Genomic DNA, 26,274 nt, shown 5'->3' on the forward strand with positions numbered 1-26,274 from the left:
GGCCCAGATGAGTGTCAAAATAATGCGCTCTTCAAAGCAGCGGCCGCTTCGGTGGAGGCTGCTGAAGCCGTGACCGCTGCGACCTCTTATTCACACCGAGCCACCGCTGCCTTTCTAGTAATCGTAACCCATCGCCGTTTTTATTTTGTATATTCAGTACGTGCCTTTAGGTCAGTGATACAAACAACAACAACAGCTAACTGTGGACTCCAGAACCAAAGTCGACCACTGGATGATAACAGAGTTAGTGTTTGGTTTGGTCTTCTTCCCAATAGATTTGTTGAGGAGAAAGGCACACACACACACACACACGCTGATGCACTTTGGAGGTTTATCCACAGTATGACCCATGAAGTAACCAAGTTACAATTTACGAAGGCATTAGGCAGCGACATTTTCGTCCCAATTAAACTCTGATGCACTACCTCCATTAAAACCTCGTCCCGGTTTGATTCAATGCGGTGTGATGAGATCCAAGTTGAAATAAAAAAGCTCCCCCTGTCTGATCCATCCACGCGCAACGATAATGTGCAGCATCGTAAATAAAATATTGAAAGCCTCAGCTTTATACACTTTTCCACTGGATAAACGTGTGTGTGTGAGAGTGTATGGGTGTGTGTGTGTGTGTGAGAGTGTATGGGTGTGTGTGTTAGGGAGAGGTAAGTGAACAGGGGGAGTCACAAGGCTGCCTTCTGGCAGAACTTCTGGGACCGGAGACGTGTGACTCAGTCTTGGTTCCACCTCAATTAGTCCGGGCAGCGATGCGCACTGAATCCGCCTCTTTGTTTGTGTCCATGTTGGAGACTCGAGTGAGCATTCGTTAATGCTGTCTAGAAAACGAATGACGCGTGTAAGGCTGTTGAGCCCTTCGATGCCTGGTGAGGACAGAGGTCGTGACCCTGTGTTATTAGGTATAAAGTGTTAGTCTCTGGAATCGTACATTTAAAACATTTTATTTTGGGGTTGTCCGTTTTCTCTCAGGAGCAATTTAAAAAAAAATCTCCACTTTGATTTAAAGAAACTGATTAAAGGTTGTTGGTCAACGGTCACTGTAACCTCACGTCCCTCACATTCTCATGAGCAGGATATGTCGGGATCTTCTTGAGCCAATTCCTTCCAATTTGGCTCAAACGTCCACTTGGATTTGAGGATTAGGATTAGGATTTTGCTTAGTGGTCAAGGTCACTGTTACTTCTAGCTTGTCCCATTCACCTGAACATCTCCGCAACTTCTTAAAATGTTTGCGAATGGTTTCATCTCTACAGGTCTCATAACTGTCATTTTGCATTTTTGACAAAAACTCTGGCGCAAAAAGACCAAACCTATAGTTTGTTTGCTCTGGTAAGAAAAGTTTGCCATCTTGTTGTGCGTTCCCCTCGGTTCGGTTGTCTTTTCACACGGCAAAGAGGTTCAAGTGATCCAAAGCGTCAGCAGACAAGCTGCAGCATTCCACGCATCAGTCTGTTTGTATTTTTCCACTCGACGTCAAATAGCTTGAAATGCGTGTAATGGGTTGTCATGTCCACACAAAACAAACAGGCATTATTGAGGTCTGCTGACAGTGTCGCTGAAGCCGAGCGCTCCAAATGCTGCTGAGATGGATCCTTCCACGCGAGTGCCCCAAGGAGGCCCTCGCTTCACGCTGCGCCAGTCAAGCCGCGCCGTGACACTCCCATCTCTCAACAGGAAGAGCATTGCGGATGGCACTCGCTGTCACAACACGGCAGAATGATCGGCCCTCGCCGCGCGCTCCCGAGCCTCCCACTGATAATGGCGTCTGGCGAACAGTCTCAGTCTGCAGACAACGGACCACCCTGGTGGTGTCTCTGCTCCCCGAGAGTGTGATGGGGTTGGTGACCTTTCTGCTTGCTCCCCTTATGGGGCTCCAACCACGAAGGCATCTCGAGGGATGGCCTCCCCCATTTACAAATTAATGCCTTCAGGAGCACACATATCTCCATATGAGGCATTCAGAAGCAAGTTTATATATTTATATATATGTGTGTATATATATATATGTGTATATGTATGTGTGTATATATTTATGTGTGTATATATATATTTATGTGTATATATATAATATCTATATATATATGGATAAGCAATTAATCTAGACATTTTGTGTCGGGTAAAGTAAAGGGTCCAAGTAGTAATTCAAATATAAGACTCAAGTAATAAGAACCATTTCTGGAGGGAATAGAGTGGATGGATCAAAGGCCTTTTCGGTGTTATTTTGTACATGTGATGGTTGGAGATGTCTGAAACCTGGCAGTGTCAATAAACGGATTTAAAGGAATAGTTTTATAAAATGTAGCTATGACCAGCCGATTAGCTCAGCTTAGTTTAACGCCCTCTTCCGTCGGGCTGGTGGCGTTTGGCTTTTGGGAAATGGTGTTCATTCAAGTCCATTCAAAACAGAATGAATAGATTACTTCGAAGGTTTAGCTCAAACAAAAAACCCAAAGGATACAAATTGTGTATATTTAATCAATCGGAAAATTTTTCTGGGATTTGAGAGTCTGAGGAGGTGAATAGTACATACAAACTATTCCTTTAATTAGATCACATGTATGGAAGGAGCCTGTACGACACACTGTTGAACAAGGTCATATGTTCCATGGCAGATTAATTTTTGTAGCTTGCATTATATTACATTATATTGCATTCTATATTATAATTTGCATTATAAATCACAATGGGATTGTGAATGAGGGTTACAACAGTCAACAACTCTCTATTGTTGGCGCTCGGTTTAAAGTGTATTATACTGAATGAATACGGTAACTTGTCCAGGTGGCAGAGGATCTTCTTCAATTAGCTTTGAGGAAACATCTCATTATACTTGTTAAGCTAAACAAAGGCACTGTTGGCACTACGGCCGTATTGTTTCCATGTCTACGCATGTCCTGCTGTAATGTCTGGAATGACCTTCACGCGGTTTGGCGGTCACGGCGCTGAGACACATTGACTTAAGCTTCTGTCGCGGCGGATTGCATTTGTCAGGAACACGCGTGACAAGGTGTGTGTAGTGGCGCATTACATTTTAGTTATCAGCCCTGGCTTGTCATAGTTTCTAGGGAAGGTCAGTTATAAGGAAAATGAGTGGTCAGCTATGTTAAGGGCAAAGTAAAAAAATTGTTAATTTGGCTTCAACTGCTTCCAGCTTCTGCTGCTGTCACAAGTCAACCAGCTTTTACTCCTTTGTAAAAGGTCAAAGGCTCAAAGCCAAAGGCGGCTATTTCCACTCTTCAGGGCTCCTACGCCACTGATGTGTTTGTGCGCCGCTTATCTCAAACGAGACGACACTGCAGCCCCGTGTCCACGGTGTTTAACTTGTTTCTCTTCCCCCGTTTGCTTTGCATGCCGCTGCTTTCTTCTGATTGCTTTGTCGCTGTGCGGAGCAGCGATGTTAGCACAGCGCCGGTGGCAACCGGCGACCTTAAGGTCAATCTGGCAGCAGGTTCTGAGTTTTGACAGGGGCAGCCAACTGTGCAGAGAGGAGCGTGCCTTTGGGGCGCTCATCGCGTTCCGTCAATGTTTGTGAGTCAAATAAACTACGCGGTATCACCCCTTTGTCTTTTATTAACAGGGTGAGCCAATGACAAAGTTAGTTTGAGCCAGGGATGCTCTGACAGTCAATACAAACCGCCTCCTTTACATCAAGTCCCTGGGAACAATGCTGCTGTCATCGCACATTATGCACATAGCACATTATCCGTCTTCCCAATAACGTGTGCAAGCTTACAGTAAGTACACACACACACACACACACACACATACAGCCTGTGAGAGAACAGTTTTGGTTCCTCGTCTCTGGGATTGATGATATCGACACGCTGCAAGCGAGCATCGTTCCTCCTCCCGAAGCAGGACGGGTCGCAAGTGCACGGCATTACAGGGATGCGTGCGACGAGAGAGACTGGCCCGCAGTACTGGAGGAGGTGAATGAAACGATTAGTTTCTGCTGTGTGAGCGCCACAAAACACACACTTCTCTTTTTCTTGTTCTTATAGATAGCCTGCAGAAGTGCCACAATCGCTGACTCTCTGGGACTTTTTTTTCTTTTTCACACAGTAGCCCAGAAAAAGATGTTTCTAGTTGCATCAGTGACTAATACGCCCTACTTTTATATGATGATGTTACATCATTCTACATAACAATTTATTTTTCGATATTTATAAGGTTTTCTTTTTTCTTTTTCGGGGATTACATAACTGAATTTGTTTAACACGGCCTTAAGGTTGGACTCCGTCGTGTCCGGGTTGTCTCGGAGTGTGCATGTTAACATGACTGCTACCTGACTCACTCTGTGCGTTCATATCGCTCCCTGTTCTCTAAGTACATAAAACATTTTTTATTTTTGTGTTATTATTGTCTGATAGATTGATATTGTAAACTACCAAATATCTAAATCAGTGTTGGGAAATGTGAAATTCAGATGTACAGAAAAATTATTATTGTGTGTTTCCCTTTTTTACATTTAAAAAAAACTGGTCGACCATCAGAAGCCACAGAACAAATATCATAGCTGTGATATTTTCAAGATCAACTACTGTGAGAGTTGTAAACGTTGTCTTTAAAAGTATTTCAGCTTGAAAACCCCACATGAGTTCTCCTCCACAGCGTTGCCGATAATCCTGAAACCAAACTTTCCACATCCTCGGATATCGTTTGACTTCTCATCCTGTTAGTGTAAAGTCTACGATGTACTTTTGTCAATATTTTCACTTTTTCACAGATTTAATATAACCGATCAAAAAAACACTGGAGTCACATCCAGCTTTGGCCATATGCTCCAAAACAAAGAAATATTGCCCGTTGCAATATTGTTTTTATTTAATTTTATTTATCAAAACACCAACAAAACGTTTAGATTTTTGAAACTTCTTTTCTTTCGTGCAGTAGCTGCTCCTGTAAATACCCCACAAGGAAGTAGTTGCTGCGTTTCCATAAAGAATCCATTTGAATAAAATGGACCATAAAAGGCCGAACGTGAGCACAGTACCGTGCAACGCCGTGATGTCATCAGCAGTGAGAACGCCAGCCACATGGCAGTGTTTCAGCACTAATGGGATGCTGGCCGCGTGCATTCTAATGCGTACAGCGCGGGTGAAAAGCTGTGTTGAAATATTCACTTGTGGAGGACGAGGGTTGTCATGCTCCGATCACTTGAAGGAGCAAAAAAAATAATTTAAAAAGAACCCGATATGCAGATATAAGATCGACAGAGTGAAGAAGTTCCCAGTGTGTGAGGAACACACTTTTATCTGCAAACGGAGAGATAGTTGCAAACCGCTAGAGGTCTCGCCATGTTCCACAGAGACATTGTTTCATCATACTTAATGTGCCTTATCTTGAACTATTTTAGGAGAGGAAAATTGATACCCTCAATCGCGTGTCTGTATTGAGGCTGGCGGAGAGTTAAATGCCACTATTGTGCACCCGATTGTGCCGAGACGAGATGACTGGAAGTGGAAGGGGGAGATTAACGGGGCGCTTCGGTGTTGACCGGGAATTGTTCCGCGGTCACAGCGCTCGCTGCGAGTGGACGGTCGAGGCCGGCGGACGCGTGGTGTGTGAATAAGGAGCGGGATGAAGTTGAGAGAAGAACAAAACATAGGACTCTGAAAAGATGCACAACTTCTCCCTCTGTGGGGGTTTTCCTCAAGCTTGCTTTAATAAATAAAGTAAAAAAGAATCCCCCCTTGAAATGCAAAGTTAACAGTTTAACTTGGCCCCCGAGGGCTTGTATAGTCTCTCCTGATCTTTTTTAATGTGTCAAAATGCTTTCTTAAGAAGCCTCTGTGCAAAGTCGGTCTGAATTACGGTGTGGGGTGAGGGTTAACTTTCCGGGAGGCGTTGGGGAAACTTTAAAAAAAACTGTGCGTGTGTGTGTGTGGGCATCATACAGCAGCACAGTATTATGCTCCATCTATTGGCCGACTTGTGTATTTCAAAACTGTCTGATCACACAAAAAGACCATTTAGAATTATTATTCTGCGATAGATCCACTATGTTTCTTACTGAGCCTCAGTGGAATTGTATCACAATATGATTATTATCGTTTTACAAAATTGGGTTTAGAAATTGTAAAAAACAAGAGGGGTTATAAAGGTGTTTTTGAGGAGTGGAAACGGTTTACTTCATTAAACTGCAACTGGATGATATTTCGTAATGTGCGTTTTCCGCACTGTGCTTCAAAATATGGAACAATATGGAGGTTTTGTGTCACAATTAATGACATACATTAATGTAACGACGAGGTTTTGTGAGTCAACTAAATATAATGATCTAAAGGAACATTGCAGATTCTTTTGTAGTAATAACAAGCAAATGTGTCCTAATGGCATTAGAAATATCGCATCCTATGATCAAAGAAACGATTCCTAAAACAAACAAAAACAAGAAACTGAGCAAAATATTTTGTTGTCACGGTGGAAGCATCATTCTGCTATAATGTGTCCTGAACATGTTCAGCTTATATACATATACTGTACATATGGTCCATGTCCTCCCTATCAATCATGTTCTGATGTCAGTCTTGGACACGGTGGGGTCAAAGGCGGCCATCGACTCAAACGATTACTCGGTTCATAACACAGACTCTTTTGTTCAGAGCGTGCGTTTGATAAGTTCCATCGCCCTCAGAAAGGCGTGAATCCATTCTCTTAATTTAATTTGTGGAAAACGCACCATGACAGTGTAATTATTTGGAGGGGGCCAATTTGCATCTCAGGCTCTCTGCTCCAACTAAATGCTTCTGTAGGTTCTAAGGCCTTAAAGATAAATGAATAATCTAGAGTATTTAAAACCCATGAAACATTTAAATTAAGTAATTTCACCTCCTAAAGGGCATAGTGGAGATTCTTTCCCCTCATACATATGCAGACAGGCCCACTTTTAAAATAAACATCAGCACTAATCACTGAGGCAGGAATCGGAGTGAGAGCAGACAATATTTCCTGGAGCTTCTTCATGGCTCCTCAGGGGCCCCCTCTGACTTAGATTAGATGGGATTTAGACGAAGTTGATGCGCGCGCCTCGTTTACCCGAAAACACTTGGAATTGTTTGTGGCGCGACACGTTATCCGGACGTGAATTTCACAGGATGCTCTTCCACTGATGGAATTGCGAACGCGAGTGTGCCATATTCAATTTGAGCGAGGGATCACAGCATCGTGTAGCAGCGCGTAGCATCGCATAGCAGCGCGTAGCAGCGCAGCGAAACACAGCTATTCGGGGCCTCGCCGCCCGGCAGGCTTTGATCAACTTTTAAGGGAAATCGATTGGAATTGTTGCTTTGCCCCAATTTAGAAGACATCTCATCAAACTGAACTGCAAAGGGTCTAAAGACTACAAGTGTTCGTTTTTTTTCCCCTTAGTGCTGCAAATGTAGTAATTGACTCTGATTTTTGGCTTCAGGCAGTAACCTAATAAGGCCATCCAAGGTTAATGATAGACCCTTTTTAGACTGGCTGAACGTCTGACACCGATATGTAGTGGTAGTGAAAAACAATTATTACTTGCATGACAGACACTCGGGGCAGACGTCTCTGACATCCTTGTGACTGGCAGTTCCTGTGTGTTCAGCGGCTCCGTTCTGGTCCGGCCCGTTCCCGGACGTCGGCTCAAAACGCCACGGTTGTTCAGACCGTTGAATCCCTGCAGTGGCCTGCTTGCGTCTGCTGCTTTCACAGCCGCCTCTTCCCAGGAACACCAGCGTCGCAAATCTCTGTGATTTAACATCTTTCCCGTCCAAGGAGCTGGAGTCAGCACAAGTGTCGTGTGCCATAGCCAGTCTGCTGTCATGGCATCCCCCCGCCGAACAATTTATCCCCTTCCCCTCCTGCTTTATTAGCCATAGATTACGGCAGCAGCGGATGGTGTGGAGCCTTTGCTGTCGAGGTAGCCTCGTAATTGACTCCGGGGAGGCCGAGGGGATAATCATTTGAGCGTAAACCATAGTGTCTGTGGATCGCTGTTCAATACAAGTGTTTCAGTTTGTACTGTTACGGTTTCTTTCAATGCTAGCAGTGGGGCGACAAGTAAATTCACAACTTTGGTCCAGACTGAAATGTCTATATCTACTATCATCTGATGGATATCCAAGTTTGTGCATATAGAGGAGGAACCCTATCCACCTGTCTTTTCGCCGAGCACTGCCATGAGCTTGAGGTTATGCTTTTGACTGAAATGTCTCAACAACCTTTGGACAGATTGTCATGAATCCAACAACACGCACACACATGAATTGTAATACATGTTGGTGCGTAGCGCCACTATCGGCTATAAATGTCACGGTGTCTAATACTTTGGTTGCAATTAGTCTTTCATTGAGCAGTGGTGAAATTGAGTGTTTTGGTTGTTTGCTGTTTTTCAGAACTCCGGATCCTCGGCAGCCTCCAGCCCCAGCGCTCCAGTGACCGGTTACAAGCGTATGGTCATCCCAACCCAGCCACCTCTGACCGCCACGAAGAAGTCTACGCCTAAACCTCAGGCACCTGGGGGGGTCTCGTCCATCCCCCCTTCTCCTGCCAGCACTATGGCCAAGGCTCAAAGCCACACCGGTCCTCAGCCTGTACCGGCCTCCTACGCCACAGCCTCAACCCCGAGCCAGCCTACCTTCAACGTCCAGGTGAGATCGGCCCAGCCCGGCCCTCAGCATCAAGTCCCAATTGGCCACCACTTTGGCCAGCAGCCCATTCGCAGCCCTGCACAGGTGCAGTACATGCCTGCCCAGCCCAAAGGTCCCGACTTTGCCTATGGACCACCACAGCCTGGCTTTTCTCAGATGGCTCCGGTCGGATACCAAGAACAGAACCATCCAGGAGTACCCCAAGTAGGCGGCTTAAGTCTTAGGAGACCTGAGCCGGCCCCTGTCCAGGCATACCAACCGTCAGGCCCCAGAAAGACCTACATCACCGATGTACCACCAGGCCTGGTTCCCTACCATGCTGGACCAGCTGTTCCGCCAAAGGTAAGAATGGTTTTCATCACTCATACAATTTACTCCATCTATTGCTATAATTTTTTTAACGTAGCTAGAAAAACAAACAACATATTTGTGATAATAGAAAAATATTACTACAATGATGGATGAGGCAACAGTCGGCTTGCCTTTTTATCCATCCATCCTGTCATCCATCTACTCATATATATTTCTTCAACTTTCATACTCTGGATTGGTGGCATTGGGCTAAGCAGACATGTCAGGCCATCCGTTTCCCCAGCCACGTCTCCCAGCTCCGACTGGAGAATCCCGAGGCGTTCACAGGCCAGCTGGGATATTTAATCCCTCCAGCGTGTTCTAGGTTTGCCCCGGGGCTTCTTCCCAATTAGATATCCCTGGAATACCTCCACAGGGAGGGTTCTGCGAGGCGTCCTGATTGGTTGCTCGACCCACCTCAACCTGCTTTTGTCAAAACGAAAGTGTAGCAGCCTGTCTTCAAACCTCTTTGGGATATTTAAGCTCCTCTATCTCCAACAGCCTGAGCCCAGCACCCAGCCCCCATGGGAGGAGAACTAACTTCGGCCACCGCTCGTCTTTAGAACTCCGTCCTTTTTAGCCGTGACTCAAATTGAGGGTTTGACGATGTAGGATCATAAGGTAAATAAAAAGCTTTGGTTTGCTCCCCGATAATATCTGCATGACTTCATCAATCATCATCAATCCACCTATTGACCCTCATCTCTTGAGCCGAGTAGGTTTGGCAATACTCCCCACGCTGGTCCTTTTCTTTGTGGCATCTTTTCAGTCATGTTTACTATTTGACAAAGCAAAAGTGTGTGTGTGTGTGTGTGTGTGTGTGTGTATGTGTTTGTGCGCGCGTGCAGTGTGCATACAAATGTGCAGCATCAGATGGCAATTCAACGGGGAGCTGCTTGCCAACTTCCGTTGAAATGCGCAGAATAAACAGTTGTTTTAACCTTTATAAATTTGTTAAAGATCTTCTCCGTTGGGGGTTTACACAATCTGATTTCATTTGTCTCATAAACAGCAGCTCTTATTCTTGTGTGCTGTGTATCTACCCGCTGTGTATTGTAATTTTAAGCCAAATACTTTAAAGTTCATATATTTTTCCATTCAATTGAGATGGAATATGTATAATTATATATAAAACGTATAAATCAAAACGTGAAGAGGATTCTATGTTGTTATGCTACTGTGTAGCATAACTACTATTTGTGTCTTTGATTTTGCAGCTGTTGATGATTATAGTCATTCTATATTCTTCCCATTACTCAAGTCAAATTTACTTGAGTAAAAAACATCTTGGCATTAGTATTTGCAACTATATATTATAAGCTGCTTAAACAGAGCCTCAATGGATACAATGTGCATTGATGATTTTTAGTTTCGTACTCAAGTTTCTCGGGTCATGGTTTCAGTCCTATGTCTGTGTGGATAGGATTGTTCTCAGTCAAGATGAAAGGATCTTAATAACTTTTGTAAAACAGTGATGGTCCCATCAATCGTAGCACCCGGTCGAAACAAATCAGAGGAGCAAAAGTAGAAGGAATGGATTAAACCGTTTCTTATTCATCGGTTTACCTATCATTAGCTGATGGAGCATGGTTTTAGCTTGCAACAGTCTTTCAGCACGATATTATGTATTTGGCCCTCCAGTACGTGTTCAAGGCCCTTTCTAGTTTTACAAACAGGATGTAGTCGTTAAATAAGATCTGCCCGTGGCCTGCTACTGTCTACTCTGTCTGGTGTCGAGGACATGATAAATGTGAGTTCTATCATTTTAAAATGTTTTTTTCTTATTTTTAGAGCCCGTTCAAACCATCAAACCCACTTGGAATTAAATACTACACACAAAAACATTCATAATATGGTTAAAAACGATACATTTAATCTTGGCATGAGCAATATGGCCTGGCCTCGAGCCTTCAAAAGCATTGCAGGGTGTCAGAGCTTTTTATAGGGCTGTACATGACTGAGAAGAATGAATAAATACTGTCATCCCTTAGAACAGTAGTGTATGCCACAGAGGCGGCTATTCTGATCTCAATACATTCAGCCGTCGACAATCTCTGGAAAGTGCAAGGCCCTTGAGTTTTCTTTAATTCAAGGATTTTATGCTGGTTCAAAATACAAACTGGGCCTTCCGGCCTCTGGGAAAAGCTCATCAAGGACTGTACTTTACTAAATACAAATTAGCTTCGACATAGCAGAGAGTATCTTAAAAATAAGTCTAATTATATTTGTTCAGAACAAAAGTCTACATTTTGCTTGAAAAGCTTGCTTTGGTCCCAGTATGATGCATTATTAAAGAAACAAAAGGTGGCGTTTAATAGATTTGTAAGCATCGCTTTGATTTCAGATAAAAGGAAATCTCTAATTTTATAGATATAGCGTGTGCGTGTGTGTGTGTGTGTGTGTGTAATATATATATATATTTGTCTTTCATTCCCAAGGATATACTGTAGCGGGATAATGGGCTCTGTGCCTCCCTCAACCCCCCTCCAAACCCCTATGCTTCATTTGAAGGCTTTGAAAACATATCGGGGAAACTTAATGCCCCATATGCACACATCCAGCTCGATCATGTGCTGTAAATGACTTTAACCCGACCGTCCCCGACAACTTTTATACCCAAACCTTAGCTCCAATCTGTCTTTTTGTTTATTGGTCTCCACTGTAGCAGCTCTTTGAGCGCCAAAATAAACCAGGCGCGATGAAAGCAAGATTAGACTGAAAGCGAAAATCTGTCAACTCTGCCTTTTATGATCATCACGGTGCCTGACCCGATGTCGTGGCATGTTCGTAACCTCTCACACATGTTGTTAAAGCCGCTTAAAAGACTCTTTTAATCGGTTGTGTGAATCAACCAAAACAGAGTCAATTAAAGGAGCTGTTTACATATTTGTCCGTCTCCAGTTAATGTTGATTTTATGTAATACCCAAGGCTTTCTCAGTAGGCAGCCAGTGACTTTGATTGAGGACTTAATTCAAGAGATCATTCCACATAATTAAGGGTATTCATAGAAGGTCAGCATCATTAGAAGTCCAAGATGAAGTCCTTGGATGAGACTCTGTGATCTCGACTCGTCCTGATTACCGTGCACGCCCCCCCCCCCCACCTCACCCCCTCCGCCCAGCACCCAATCCCCCAACGTGTCCTTTCTCAACACGTAAAGTGAAGGTGTAAGAACAGCTTCTCACATCAACAGGCTCCAAGGATGCTTAATTACCCAAATCCAACAGGGTTTGATCTCTATTGTAGTCTGAAAAATTAACCGATTTCATGGCTGCCGGTTAACATACCAGTTTCCACGAGTCTCTTCGTCTAACCCGAAAATTGGAGGAAAGCGAAACTGGATGATGACTTGTGTTATTGCTGAGCTTGAGTGACGTTTGACAGGGGAGGATTATTTTAGAACCGCTCAATCCCCGCAGCCAGTTAAAGCCCGCCGGAAGGTCAATGATGGTTTCAACTGTCAAACATGTTTACATATTTGACATTTCTCTGCCTTCCTGTTGTGGCCACTTTGCCTTTGACCTGCACCAGAGCATTTGCATATGGTGCCATCAGGATGTGACCAAACTAACTTTTTTGTTTGTAACGTAGCATGGTGTTGCTAAACGGTGATAGTCGAGAAAAAGGCAAGAACACATATTTATATGTGAACATGCATCTGATTTAATATCGTTGTCACAGTAAAGCAAAACATTTGAAATTGAATACAAATTAAAACAATCAGTCTGCAACTTTAATTGACAGGTTGAAGTGTGTGTGTGTGTGTGTGTGTGTGTGTGTGTGTGTGTGTGTGTGTGTGTGTGTGTGTGTGTGTGTGTGTGTGTGTGTGTGTGTGTGTGTGTGGAGCCACAGTCGGAGCAACCACAACCACAGACTAGGCAAGAGACTGTTAATAACTCATGTACTGGGACCAGAATGGTAATCATATGGTAATTATATGGATCTCTCAGGTAGTAGAAGGCTATAGTGGCAATAGAGGTCAACATTACTCTATCTCTGTGGACATTTTTTCCCGGAGGCTGCATGTTAATCGGGAATGAAAGGGGTCCCAGGACAGCACCTTTAGGGACTCTGTAAAAAAACTAAAGTTTTGATTGACTCATAATACCCTCAATGGTACTCGGTGTCTAAATATATTACAGGAAATGAGCCGTTCCTTCGCTTGCACAAGAGGTACTTATATTCAAGCCTGGAAAGATGGTCAGGTGTGAACACTGTGTACGCATCATGCATGGTGCCTTCTCTTCAGCTGATTGACCCCAGCTGCCCTCCGCTCTATGAACTATGAGCAGCTCTTTAAAAAACAGCAAGTCGACTGAGTGTAGATTACCAGACAGGATTCTCAGCTTGGCGCAGGGTTACCATGTGTAACTACAAAGTGAGAGCCCAGGGCTTCCACAAGATGAAAACACGTTTTCTGCAGCCCTGTGATCTTTTTTCTTCAAGTGTAGATGCACCTTGAAACAAATTTCACTTTGTTCTACGCCAAACAAACAAAACACTTAATCTTAGCTATGTATTGACAGACAAACTGAAGAAATCAGTTCAGATAATTTTGTGATATAACGAACGTTCTGTACCTTTTTCTTCCCCGAAAACATGTAGATTTCTCACCCAGCCCCATCGAACCCTGACAATCACAGCTCTTCAACATATTTTTGTGCGTTCTCCCTTCATTTTTATCTCCAGAATTTCCCTCTGGCTACAAGACAAATCAATGAATACTTCTTTAGAATTCCTCATGGCTGCTTTCTATTTTTCACCGAACCCTTAAGTGTTTACACAACATCAGGAAAAGGCAGCCTTCAATTATCCCAGTGTGCACCTCAACACATTTGTTTCGTTGCTATTGAAATGCTACCGTGTTTAATGGACAAAACCATGATTTCTATTTCTGTGCGGCAATTTCTGCCAAGTTAGTGTTAAGTGGAGCTTTTTGGAAAAATGCCACCACTTAAATAAGTGCATGCGCACGCAAGAATGCATGCAGGGAAAGGTACAAGTAATAAACCTGAAAGTAAGACCATTCGATAACTATACCAGACAGTTTGTGAGACAGTGATATTGTCTTCACAGTGCAATTAAAAACAAAATTAGTCCCGCTTTTGAAAAAGTACACCCACTCAAATCTAAGTCAGTCCTCCAATTACACCTGTGAACTGCTCTGCCCTCTCAAACTATTATTCTTTTTTCTTCTAGTGCCGTTTAATAAAACAAGATGATACAAAGAAGCACAAATAACAGGCTTTGTCCTATGTTCATGATAATCAAGTCTCTCATGATCATCTTTCACCTAAAGTGAACCGTTCGCTTGAGTAAAGCAGGTATCTCTGAATGTCTGCTACATGTTAATGAGGAGTACACGTTAGCCCTGCATTGTCCAAGTGTTTTGGTTTGTTTTAATATAGAAGCAGGCCTCATAACTTTAGCTGCCTTCAAATTTAACTGGTGAGGTCATAGTACAAAACAGTCCCCCATGGAGCTACTGGTGGATTCGACAGGGTACATTTGAATGTTTATGTAAAGCAAAAAATATAAACATGTTCTGAGTTTGTCACGTATACATTGTAGTTTGAACATTTAGGTTTCAAAATTGTGAAAAAAAGCAGCAGTATTCTGTCATCCTGCCTTCTCCCTGCTGCTTCCGGTTTAACCCTATGCTAACTCCAATTTGGATAAAAAGTATTCGCCCTAGTTGACTTCTTGTGTTCGTTATGATAACGATAGCTATTTGTGTAATCAAGCCTTCCCCAAAAACACTAAACACAAACTAGTGGAAACTCATGGGCCCAACTGCACAAATCTGTACTATGGAGATCAGTATTTTGTACATTTTCAGCAATTATTTTCTGACGATAAAACAAAAATTGCCCTGTTTTGTTTTCCAAAATGCTTGATGATGCTGCATTTCAGAAATCCTTTATAAAAGCAAAATTTAAAAAACGGAAAGGTAACCTCCATTGGTCCAAGTTTTCTTTGTGCGTTCATTTCAGGCCACTTTAAAAGTGACCTTAAATGAACCACTGCTGTGGTATTCACTACTGTTTTCTCATCTGAAAGCTATTGGGGCGGCTTTAGCTCAGTGGGGTAAGAGGGCCGTCCTTCAACCGCAAGGTCGTGGGTTCGATCCCCGCTCTCCCCATTAGCTGCAAGTCGAAGTGTCCTTGAGCAAGGCACTGAACCCCCAGTTGCTTCCCGGGCGCTTCACCGCAGCCCACTGCTCCTTAATAACTAAGGATGGGTTAAATGCAGAGAACTAATTTCCCCTTGGGGATTAATAAAAGTGTATATTTATTTTATATTTAAATGGGCATCAGGTCGGGGGGGAATGATCTTTAAAGACTATGCTGTGAACTTTGTGAGGTTTAAAAATATGAATAGTTAGTTGGGAGGGAATTTTGCCGGCGAATCTGCAAGACTTTAGAGACGGGAGCTTAAAAGACCAAAAGGCTGTTGGTAATGCAAACGCTGAAATAATACATCCTCACAGAATTGGAAAACAAAAGCCATGATTTAGTCTGTAACAGTAATAAAATCAATGAATATTTGAATAAGAGTCCATGCAAAGACCCCAATTGGCTCGTATCAGTTGACTGTCGGCTGTGTAATCACCAGAAGTCTTCACAGCTCCAGCGCGGGTCAGACTGGGTGACGGGGATCAGCTGGAGGCAGCTCCTGCATATAGCTATCGGCGTACCGAAAGCCCGTGTCGTGCTCGGTGGTGGTCCGACGTGGCTCGGGTTACTGAATATTTCACAGAGGTCGGTCCGCTTAGGGAATGGTGGATGGAAAGTGGGTCTCCTCACGTTTCACCGTCTCACGCGAGCACATCCTAAAGCTTTCTTCAAGTAGCGCATTCAGATTTTGAAGCGGGGCCGTAAAACAATCCCCAATGCAAATATAGCCACCGGCGACAACGAGAGCAGATTGGGCCCATTACGGGCAACGGGGGCGCAGTGTTGATGCACTTCAGTGTGAAAGTGATGGTCGCAGCTTTGGGCGGTGATAGCTGTGATGGGCCTTTGCAAAATATGGAAATAATTGGTCAAAGGTTATTAGTTTCTTGTTGTATTGTCATAATTGTTATGGTTGGACTTAGTGTGTCTTAAAACTAGACTAATGGTAAGCTTTTCATTGTAAATGCATTTTTATGACTTCTAAATTAATAACCGTATCACTAATAGTTTTTTAAATAATTCACTCTCATTAATGCAAACCCGTAGAGTGGACTACAGAACTATATTTAGTGTTGGATATATGAAACCGGGCAGCTGGATTATGAAAGGGACACTGTGGAGTTTTTAAACCGCTAAGATGGTTTTGATGTTTACATGTGGGCGGGGGGGTCCCAGCAAAGTATTTTGACAGTATGCTACTTGTCGTCTAGTGGAAAGCCGATCCATCAGAAAACTATTACTAACGAGTATTATGTTTGTAAGTGTATATCTACAGTCACATGCTCACACCTAGCTAACATGAGCTCGCTAACAGCTCACTAAGATATAGGCTTAGCTAATCCTGTGACATGCGGACGTTTGACCTTTATTAGTCCCTCGGTTGCTTGTTGTGGGGCCGATTGTTTCCCCATGCGGCGGCCGATTCTATTGGAGAAGAGCCAGAGTTGTTCGTGACGGTTTCTGTCCTCTGCCGGGTGCGGGAGGAGATCCTGTTCTTGACTCTCTTTTCATCAGAGATTCCATGCCGTTTGTGTCATTGGGTGAAGTTCCCCTTTATTTCCATTTTATAATACAACTGTGTCTCTGTTGTTTGCGGTAAAAAACGTGCGATCTCCCCGTCACCCATGCATCATTACCCGTGTCAGTTGCACCTGTGCCCCATCTATCAATTACCTGCCACACTTCTCCACACTGCCACCCGTGGTCAACCTGAGATCTGCCCCACACTCCAACGTATCATACAGACTTCACCAGTGGCCCGACAGTTGTCACCTGTGCCTTTCCTGCTGGAGTGTTTCATGATACCCTTTATTGATTGACATAGTTAAAGGAATACAGTTTCAAATAAATCCTTTACTTTTCTAATTATATAGTCGTCATAATCATTAGTTTATAATTCCTGTTAAAAGTTAAAACAAGCATAGTGCATGTCCATCTGGTGAGTTTATACATCTTAATGCCCTGCATTAAACACAGGTGGATATTAGGGGTTTTTGGTGGGCCATAAATCTACCTGCCTGGAGTCAACTTGTACTTGCCCCTCTGCAAAATTGTCTTTTTTTAGCTGCTATCAAATAACCAAAGTGAACATAATTGTCATATTTCATCTTTTAAAGTAAAGGATCTTTCGACCCACGTCCTGTTCACGCCACCCAGCTAAACCCATATTTTTAGTATAATTGAAAAGCTTGTTTGTGCCTCAGCTCACAAACTTTGTCTTTAACTGCCGTCATTTAATGCAAGTGACCGATCGGTGTGCAGCTCTCAGCAAAGAGAGAAGCCAGATGGCTCATCAGGCTTTAGGAAAACAACAACAACAATGTCGGGGCTAGCAGGGTGTCCTTATTGTGGAGCCCTGTATAGTAACACATCATTTTACATGAAGCAAATAAAAACCTGCTACCTTTATTTATATCACACATTATTACAAACACTTTCAAAAGGAATTAAATAATGCTTGTTTGTGCGCTTTTCACACTTTGGAAGAAATAACAGTGCCTTATTGCCGCGTCGTGAGATCATATTTTTATGTGTGTTTTGTTGATTGGCCGCTTCATTCACTCAGCGGTAACCCCCCACAGTAGATCAGAAGTGTTTGTCACATAAGCGCTTCATAAATAAGAGGCCCCTGCCACCCTCCTCTCCCCCGGCCCCGCTCTGAGACGAACGGCGAGGCCGGTAAATAACCGGCCGGATCGATAACCTGTCACTGCGGCTCGGCGAGCCCCAGCACATCCGAGCCGTCCGGGCAGTTTGTTTATTTCCCCCCTCACTGGCTTTCGGCAGCGAGGACATTCAGATGTGTTATTGGTTCGGGAGTGTGCCTGGTACAGTAACATGAACCTCCCTGCATTCACACGGTCATGTGATGAGTCGTGCTGTACTTCTACCTCTTCATGGCAAGACATTTTTACAAAAAAAGGTGCTGGTCAGCTGAGTGACGGCATCAATGAAGGTGTTTTATCATTGTGTTGGTTGTCACCAGGCATCCAGAGCAATAAGCCACCTGCATAAACAGTGGCCCCTGCTGGCTCCTCGTGGTCATGGCCCGTCTATTGCAGCACCGCTCTGTCTCCCACTCGTCCTGCACACACACCTAGAGTCCTCTCAACATCCTGCTCCCGTTCTCACAGACAGGACTCCCTGTCTTTCTTACTTTCTTCTTTACTCTTCAGCATTTATGCTGGGTGTGATTAAGAGAAAACCACCCCGCCGATCAGGGTGGAAAAGTTAAGGACGCACCGTGGCTCGACAAGGAGGCAAGATGACTCGGGAGACGCCCAGCGCCGCGTGTTATATAAAAGGGGGAAGTGCATGTCGCCAGCGCGCCGATTTTGACGGATTCAACCTTGCGTGAATTTCCATCACGTCCACCACACGTGTTTAAATGGAGACCTATGCGTCGGTGTGAGGAAGCAGTGGGGAGGGGGGCATTCTGTGTGATCGCATGTTTTGCTCCATTCGTGGGTTGTGTAATGGTACGGAGGGACGCCAAATAAGTTTTATCTCCATCCCAGCGATTTGTGCAGTCATCTGCTGTTGTTTCTTTTGTTTTTTTCTCCCTCAGATTGCTTGTGGCTCGCCTCTCTACGCTGTGATTTTCAAATATCTGTTTGCAGAGTGATGTGTCGGTTCCGAACAGATGACCTAGTTTTGTACACGCGCACAATCTTAACAAACATTGAAAAGCCCCTCTCCACATAGATTACGGTTCTGCCAACACTCTGGAAATTCATTTTATTTATTTATTTTTTACAGAAATTCAGTTTACAGCAACGAATGAATAGAAAATGTCAATTATGGAATTGTTTCATTTTTAATTATCGCGGGCTGCTCTGCACATTGCTGCTCCACAGTTTGCTGTTATTCTTATTTATTTATTTATTCCACAGCATTAAATTGGAGCTGAAAACAGCATGACCTATTTTGTTTGGGGAGAGTGTGTACTTGAAGCGGGGGGCCTCCTTCGCGAGGTTGGCCCTGAGCTTAATTTGCAGCGCTGCCGCGGCTTCTCCTCAAAGTGTAATGCAGATTACTCATAACCTGTTTAACACCGCAGCGCGCAGCCAATTCATCAGCTGGATTACATAAGAACCTGCGAATCCTTTAAGACGCCAGGAAAATGACAAAGCAACTGTTACTTTCAAACCACTTTCGCCGTGTGATCAGAGCGGGTCTCATGAATAGAGCTGCTGCTTCTCTCTGGTCAGTCCATCACATGCGCTGTTGTGTCAAGGTGACACCAACGAGCTTGAGAAAACACACCTGCACCGCGGAACCAAATAAAGTCATAAAATCTGTGGCTCTTAATACACACATTACAACAAAGAAAAAGCTGATTTAAGTGTTCATCCCATATGTTTTGATGGCAGACCCACGACATGCTAAAGCCCCTCTCTTCTAAACACACACTTAAGTCACAAGAAGGATGGTGTGACTGATCCAGCAATCCTTTCATTGTTGTGGTGTAACAAGAGTCTCCTAAACTGCTTTAATCACTCGTTTAGTGTTGTGGCAGCAAATGCTTTGAAAAAAATGCCCAATACAATATAAAAAATAAAAATAAACTCATAAACCCTAACTAATGGAATGCTCGATTTGATTTTGTTCGTTTATCATTACTATTATTTCTTAAGCCGTTTTGGATCTCAAAGGCTCTGTGTCCATTTTCAAATGGTACCATTGTGATTTAGTGGGACAAAAAAAGAAAAGCCAGGATGTCAGATTGAGAGCCGAGTAAAGCTTCTCTATTAAAAGCCCGAGTTAAAGCCACCGCTCCGTCGACGCCGTGGAATCTGTGGATAAATATGTCCCTGAGTGATTATGTCTTTCTCCAGGTTGCGCTGATCGTGCAGGAAATGTTAAGCCATTGTAAAAGGTGAGACGATAGTTTTGGGATTTTAAGGTTGACTATTTTGGGGGTCTACAGTGAGAGAAAAAATATACACAGCTGATTGACGGCTGCAGGAGACACAGATTAGTGTTGTATAGCAGCTGCCTCTCGTCTAGCTCTCTTCTACAGCGTTTGTCCCCCCCCCTCCCTCCCTCTCCCACTCTGGTTATCACTTTCAGCTCAGTGGGTAGTGATGCTGATGCAGTGACTCTCCTGCTCATTGTCTTCACTCATTAAATTCGAACTGTGCAGTACCCTCCTAAAATCATGCAGGATTCCTCAAAATCCCCGTTTGTAGAATTTCAGGAGGCCGCCAACCTTTTTGAGGGCGACTGACCGGAACATGTACGTATCCCACATGCATCCAGGTTTATTTTAACTTATTTATTGACTGCAATCGTACAGTACAATCCAGTGTTTTCCCTCTGTTTCCCCGAGGTTTACCGCCAAAGGTGTGCAGGTTTTGTCACTGCAGTGTATTTTTTGGGGCTTTTAGACGAATATTTCCAGAGCCTTTCGATATGCGAAGTCATAAACGTCTGGCCGCAAGGAGGCTGCAAGATGGTCTCCTTGCAGCCTGTTGCGGATGTTTGTCTTGACCTGCAAATGCATTTACTGTTAGGCTTCAAACGAGATAGTTGAAAATAGTGATCGCTTAAAGCAGCAAATCCCATTGTGAAAAGTATTTATGACCCGGTTCATGGTGGAGAAGTCCTTCTCACAGTTTACACTGCTGACCGAGACTGTCAGGACAATGGAGGCCAGCAGGCTCATGGCTGACTACATCACGCCAAACTCCTCATGATTTAAGGGACAGTTCTGACAGTATGGCCAGCTGTCTTGTTTTGAAAAGGTTCCACATGATATCAGTCACACAGTATATTGTTCATGATAATGTCATGTGTAGATTTCACGTTTTTAAGTTACCCTGAGTGGACCATAGAGAACTTGCTGTCCTGTATTTAATCTATGAATTCATTAATGTAATGTGTTTACGTATCTACTCTGGGTTCTACTCCAGGTGCTACTCGCAGGAGAGCGTGAACTCCGCCGTGCCCGATAGAGATCAGACGAGAATTGTAAACGCATGACCACTAGACAGAAATGAGATAAATCACATAAGGCCATTTAGTTTAATAAAATAACAAGGCGTAGACCTGTTCTATGGGAAAGGGAACCTAAATAACTTCTGTTGTGATCTGACGCTGTATAGAAAATGAAATTAAACAAAATTAACTGAACCTTCGAGGGGAAACACTGCATTTATCTGTTCAGAGACATGGCCCTCGGATTACAGCATCTTCTTAATGTCCATTTATACTGGAGTTCCCATCAAGAGACTTGAATTCTGTGTTACAGCGAAACTAACCACACTCAGACTTCTGTTATATCACATTGTTGAAAACCCAGCCTGACCAATCACCATGACTCCTCTAACAATAAGATGGCCAGCTGATCCCAGAGCTGTGCAAGACGACTGATCTCGTTAGCGCTGCCTCATAATTAGCTGTCCATGTTTGTCAGAACGCTGCAGAAGAAAGTGTCTCTATTTCTTCCGGTTCTGGCAGTTCGTTATGGTGTCAGAGGGGTCAGATATTTTCTCAAAATAGAGGTACAAAGTGATCACGAGGCATTTACCACTGCCGGAAGCGCTTCTTCAAAGCTGAAACTCAGAAGGTCAATAGGCTTTAACAATTGTTCCCCTTCTCAACAAGCCCACACAGTGTTTTCTGTCTCAGTCGACATGTATTTCAATTCTCAAATTCTGAAGTGTGACTTTAATAGTTTTCCTTAAGTAATGTTTGACTGGAGTAATGTTGGCAACAAGCAGAGTGTGTAACACCCTGTTCCGTTTCTCCTGTCTCCTGTGTGTCTCCTCTGTCTTGATTGTTTCATTCCCTTCACCTGCCCTCAGCCACTCCTGTCTCCTTGATTGTTTCATTCCCTTCACCTGCCCTCAGCCACTCCTGTCTCCTTGATTGTTTCATTCCCTTCACCTGCCCTCAGCCACTCTTGTCTCGTTAATGTCTCATGCCGTACACCTGTTTCCCCCCCTATATATTGTGCCAGTCTTTCCCTTGCCGCCTGCTGGATTGTTGTCTTTAGTTTCATATTTCTTGTGCCCTGTGTATTCCTGACCTGCCTGTTTTGACCCAGCCTACCTGCCCTGACCTCCGATTCTCTGCCTGACCCCTTTTGGACTTTTTGCTTTTTTTGGAACTTTTTGTCTCATTAAAGAGTTTTATTATTCATATTCAGTCCGGTCCTGTTTCTCTGCACCTGAGCCTCACCCCGTGACAAACCCGTGACAGAGTGATCTGTGGAGGGGCTACCGAAGTCTTTTCTTTTTCAGCTGAAAAAGCGTGTGTTTTAAAAAAATGCTTTGGTTGCCATTAGATGAATATTAAAAGTTAAAAACATGTCTGTAGATGTAGCGAGCAGGAAGAGAGAACGAAACCTGCCATTTGAGTCATATCGACCTTATTGTCCCACACGGGGGTGGAGGGGATTCCTTCACGTCTTTGTGTTAGGCTACTTGTCCCGCCCCTTCCTCCACTGGGATTGGAACGCTGGGTAAAGGGCAATGGCGAGTGCAGCGGTTTGACCCAAAACTCTCGGGGTACCAGAAAAAGTTTTTGAAGAAAAACGTAGCATGTCGTAGCATAGACTAAATATGTGACTCTCCCATTCAGAATATTTAAAAGAAAAACTCCTCTCAGGTCTTTGCAGGTGTGATGGTATGTAAATGTTCCTTTCGTCCCCCCTCCACTAAATAAAGGTGTAAATCCGATGCACCTGAGAACCGTTGTCTCTCTCGTTCACCCTCTTGTCGCTGTAGTAGAAGCAGGAAAGACAGAGCCTGAGGTTTGGTTCTTAGCAGGATGCGGTTCTATCAGGGTATCAGGTGAGAGCACATACTGAGCCCCCCCACCTCCACCACCTCAGCCACACTCGCACACACACACACACACACACACACACACACTCCGCTCCTTACTTAATCAGTTCTGACACAATGCCAATTCCACAGTGGGTGGAACGCACAGCTTTATTGGTCGACGGGGCGGCCGTTCAGCTCCCAGACTCTGCTCTTGTCTGCTCACCTCCGAACCGTCGCGCCGCATCAGGTCGCACGCCGTACAGATGTTGCACTTTCCCAGCGGTTTTCGTCAAGCGTGCGTTTGATGACGGCCGTCAGGATGTCTTTCAGTAGTATTGCGGTTGATTGAAAAGCAGGTGACCTGAAACTATGAGCCTCGACATACAATTTACTGAACGGAGCCAGACGTAACTGAAAAGCCCATGTCTGCAGCGCGTATAGCTGCTGTATGCTCCCATTGTTTCCTCTGAAGAAGCCGAACGGGAACTGCGAAGCAATCACAAAGCATGCAGGGAAGCAATTTCTTTTTCTTATTCAAGTGAAAAATTATTCCGTGCTGTCACAAAAGACTCCCTAACAAGGTGCTTTAAACTCTCTGGCAGTGCAATGCTTCAGGGTGTCAAAGAGTGGATAAGCTATAAATGAAGCTTAAACTCAAAAGTCTGTTTCTGGTAATAGCAGCGTTTCGTTCCCTCTCCAATGTGCTTTTGATGTGGAGCTCCGATTACCAGGGTTAAATCGTCCTCCTCACTGTCTCGCTGTAACAACACGGGCAAAATGAGCAGATCGTTGACAACAAGAGCACTTCTTTCAGGTGTACGACTTATTATCTGTTCCTTTGTGCATGTGGGAGAATTCTACCCCCTTCCACGCACACCTCCGTGGACCGCTGTGTGTTATAAAGGGGGAAAAAGGCGACAATAGAGGAACATCCAACCGCTGAGGAAGGTTCCTCTCGTCTCCTCCTCATCCTTCATGGTTGCGATTACAGTCGAGTGGCCGAGGAGGCGCGAAGGTGGCGAGCGATCCAAGAGCTCAGCTGCTCTCTTTGTCCCCAGAGCGGATTCTGGCGCGGTGGAAGGATGTGCACGTCGACCCCTAGGGCTTCCATTATCGGCCTCCCGAGACCCGGGGCCGAGCAGAAGGCAAAGATGGAAAAGCTGTGTGCGGTGATCGGAGCTCAACGTTTCTGGAGTTAACCTACCGTACGTTTGCAGGACCAGCTCCAAAGGGCCAAGCTGTCCGATTTCAGTCCTGGTTGTTTTAGAGAAACTTCTGGAGGCCTAAACAATGGAATTGTGCTCCGAGTTGAGCCCTCTGGAGTCCTGGTGTGTGCTAAATACTGGATTCACTGCCGGAACAAATATCCCACAATGCAATGCAGAAGCAATGTCAATGTTTGCCGCAGACATCTAGCGGACAGCAATGTCACGGCAATAACGCTGTAATGCCCGTGTAAGTGTATGGTTCCACTTTCCTACGCATACCCTATTTTATCAAATGCGTTTCGACCTTATTTGATTCTCACACAAATAGTCGTTTGGTCCTTACAGGATCGGCACGGGTTACCATGATTAGGCATCTCCGGCCGGCAAGTATAGTGGTTATTACAGTTTAGTGCGTCCGAAAAGAGATGTACAGGTGTTAAGTCATGCAAAAGTGTGATGACCAATTGTACACATGTTCAGTATATGAAGTACTTGGCATGCAAATTTGTACATAGTGTTTTAGAGTGATGTGCTTAGTTTCTTTTTTAGTCGTCAGTATACAATGAAGAAAAACTGAAGTAGGGTTTGTTTAATTGTTTCCCTGTGAATATTGCCATAGATCCCCAGTACGTAATACTGGAAATACAGAAACACAGTAACACTTTTTTACCTCCGGTGATGGGGAATTGACAGAAATTAATTTAATGCCACTATAATTTAACACCAACTATATTTCCGTGACTGAAACTATGACTGACACGTACAATGAGTCAAATTAATTGCGTGCATCCAAATCCAGTCGTCAATAACCGCAGAAGACACAACCTGTAATTACTCTTTCATTCCGAGTACAAAATCGTTCTTCCGGTCAATCTCCTCTTGACGGATCTGATGCCTTCATGTGACGCAGTAAATCGCGGACACATTAGCACCAAACCCACTCCCAGACGTCACAATTAGGAACGCTGCGAAAGGTCAGCTCAGATCTCGGCCTGCGTTACAATATTGAAAATCAACTTTACTGTAAAGATCCAGCCGGCCCCCAGATCCAGGGAAGGTCGCCAGAGTGTCGCTGATTTCAGGTAAAATAAAAGCTCAACCGCGCAGCACGAAGAGAGTCAAGGTCAGGCCTCTGGGGCGTCTGCAAAGGACACACACCTGTGACACGGCTTGATCCGGGGGGAAGGGGACAAATGATTGGCAGTAAATGTCAGGTGCAACACACAGCGCGCGGATGTCAGAGACTGCGTGATAAGACGGGTTGGCAAACGACGAGGAAAAGAGGAAGGCGAGTTGCATCTTCAGAGAGTTCCGCCCTGCGTCTGAAAACCCTCACAGATTAGGGCCGCAACACGGCTCGCACCTTCAAGGTTTTTGTGCTCCGAGTGCGAGTAAAGAACTATCTCCTGACCCATCGCCCCCAATGTGCACGACTTAAAAGTAGCTTTGCATCCCTTTTTTTTTCCTTCTGTTATCATTATTTCCCCCCAAATACAAGGATGAGTCAGGGTCACTGTTTTGTCCCCCCCCCCCTTCCCCACATGCTTGTATTCCACAGAAGGATATTCACAACCTTCTGGGCCGCACACCGCTGGGGCCTGAGCCAGGGTCAGATATCTCAGAGGGGGGGGGAGGCAGACCGAAAACCATCCGCTGCATTTTAATTACCGTGAATGTGGTTTGTTTGACCTTGAGAGAGTGCTTTTGTCCTGATTTATTGAAGTCAGGGTTTCTTATTTTTTTGTGAATCTTTAAATTGAACCTGGACATATTTTGTTGGCAATAGATACTCGTACTTCTTTTTTCTTGCTCTGCATTTGAAGCCACATTCGTCAGCGGTGTCAACCATCGGCGAGGAGCAAACGAACACAAAGAACCGCCGACGTGTTCACCCCGGTCAGCTTTCATGAATCTTAACTATGTTCCTCTCCCCGGTTCTCAGGGCGGCGCTCACATGGCCCACCCGGAGGACGAGCTGGAGCGCCTGACCAAGAAGATGCTGTTTGACATGGACAACCCACCGTCCGAGGAATATTTTGGTAAGAAAGACACACACACACACACACTTGGTTAGTGTTGGCGTTTTTCCACATTAGGCGTAAACACTAAAAACGAACCACTTGGCAG

General features: G+C 44.4%; 1 protein-coding gene across 12 annotated transcripts in view; it reads left to right on the plus strand.

The window, feature by feature from the left end:
* lpp (LIM domain containing preferred translocation partner in lipoma) overlaps positions 1 to 26,274 on the plus strand; it is a 131,446-nt gene that overhangs the window by 70,198 nt on the left and 34,974 nt on the right. For all 12 annotated transcript variants that reach the window (XM_056414710.1, XM_056414713.1, XM_056414712.1 and 9 more), the window contains 2 exons: positions 8,382 to 8,978; positions 26,090 to 26,186. In XM_056414710.1, coding sequence (XP_056270685.1) covers positions 8,382 to 8,978; positions 26,090 to 26,186 — 694 coding nt within the window. The remainder of the gene's footprint in view (positions 1 to 8,381; positions 8,979 to 26,089; positions 26,187 to 26,274) is intronic.

Source organism: Pseudoliparis swirei, chromosome 5 (assembly GCF_029220125.1).
Source record: "Pseudoliparis swirei isolate HS2019 ecotype Mariana Trench chromosome 5, NWPU_hadal_v1, whole genome shotgun sequence".
NCBI classification, from domain to species: Eukaryota; Metazoa; Chordata; class Actinopteri; order Perciformes; family Liparidae; genus Pseudoliparis; species Pseudoliparis swirei.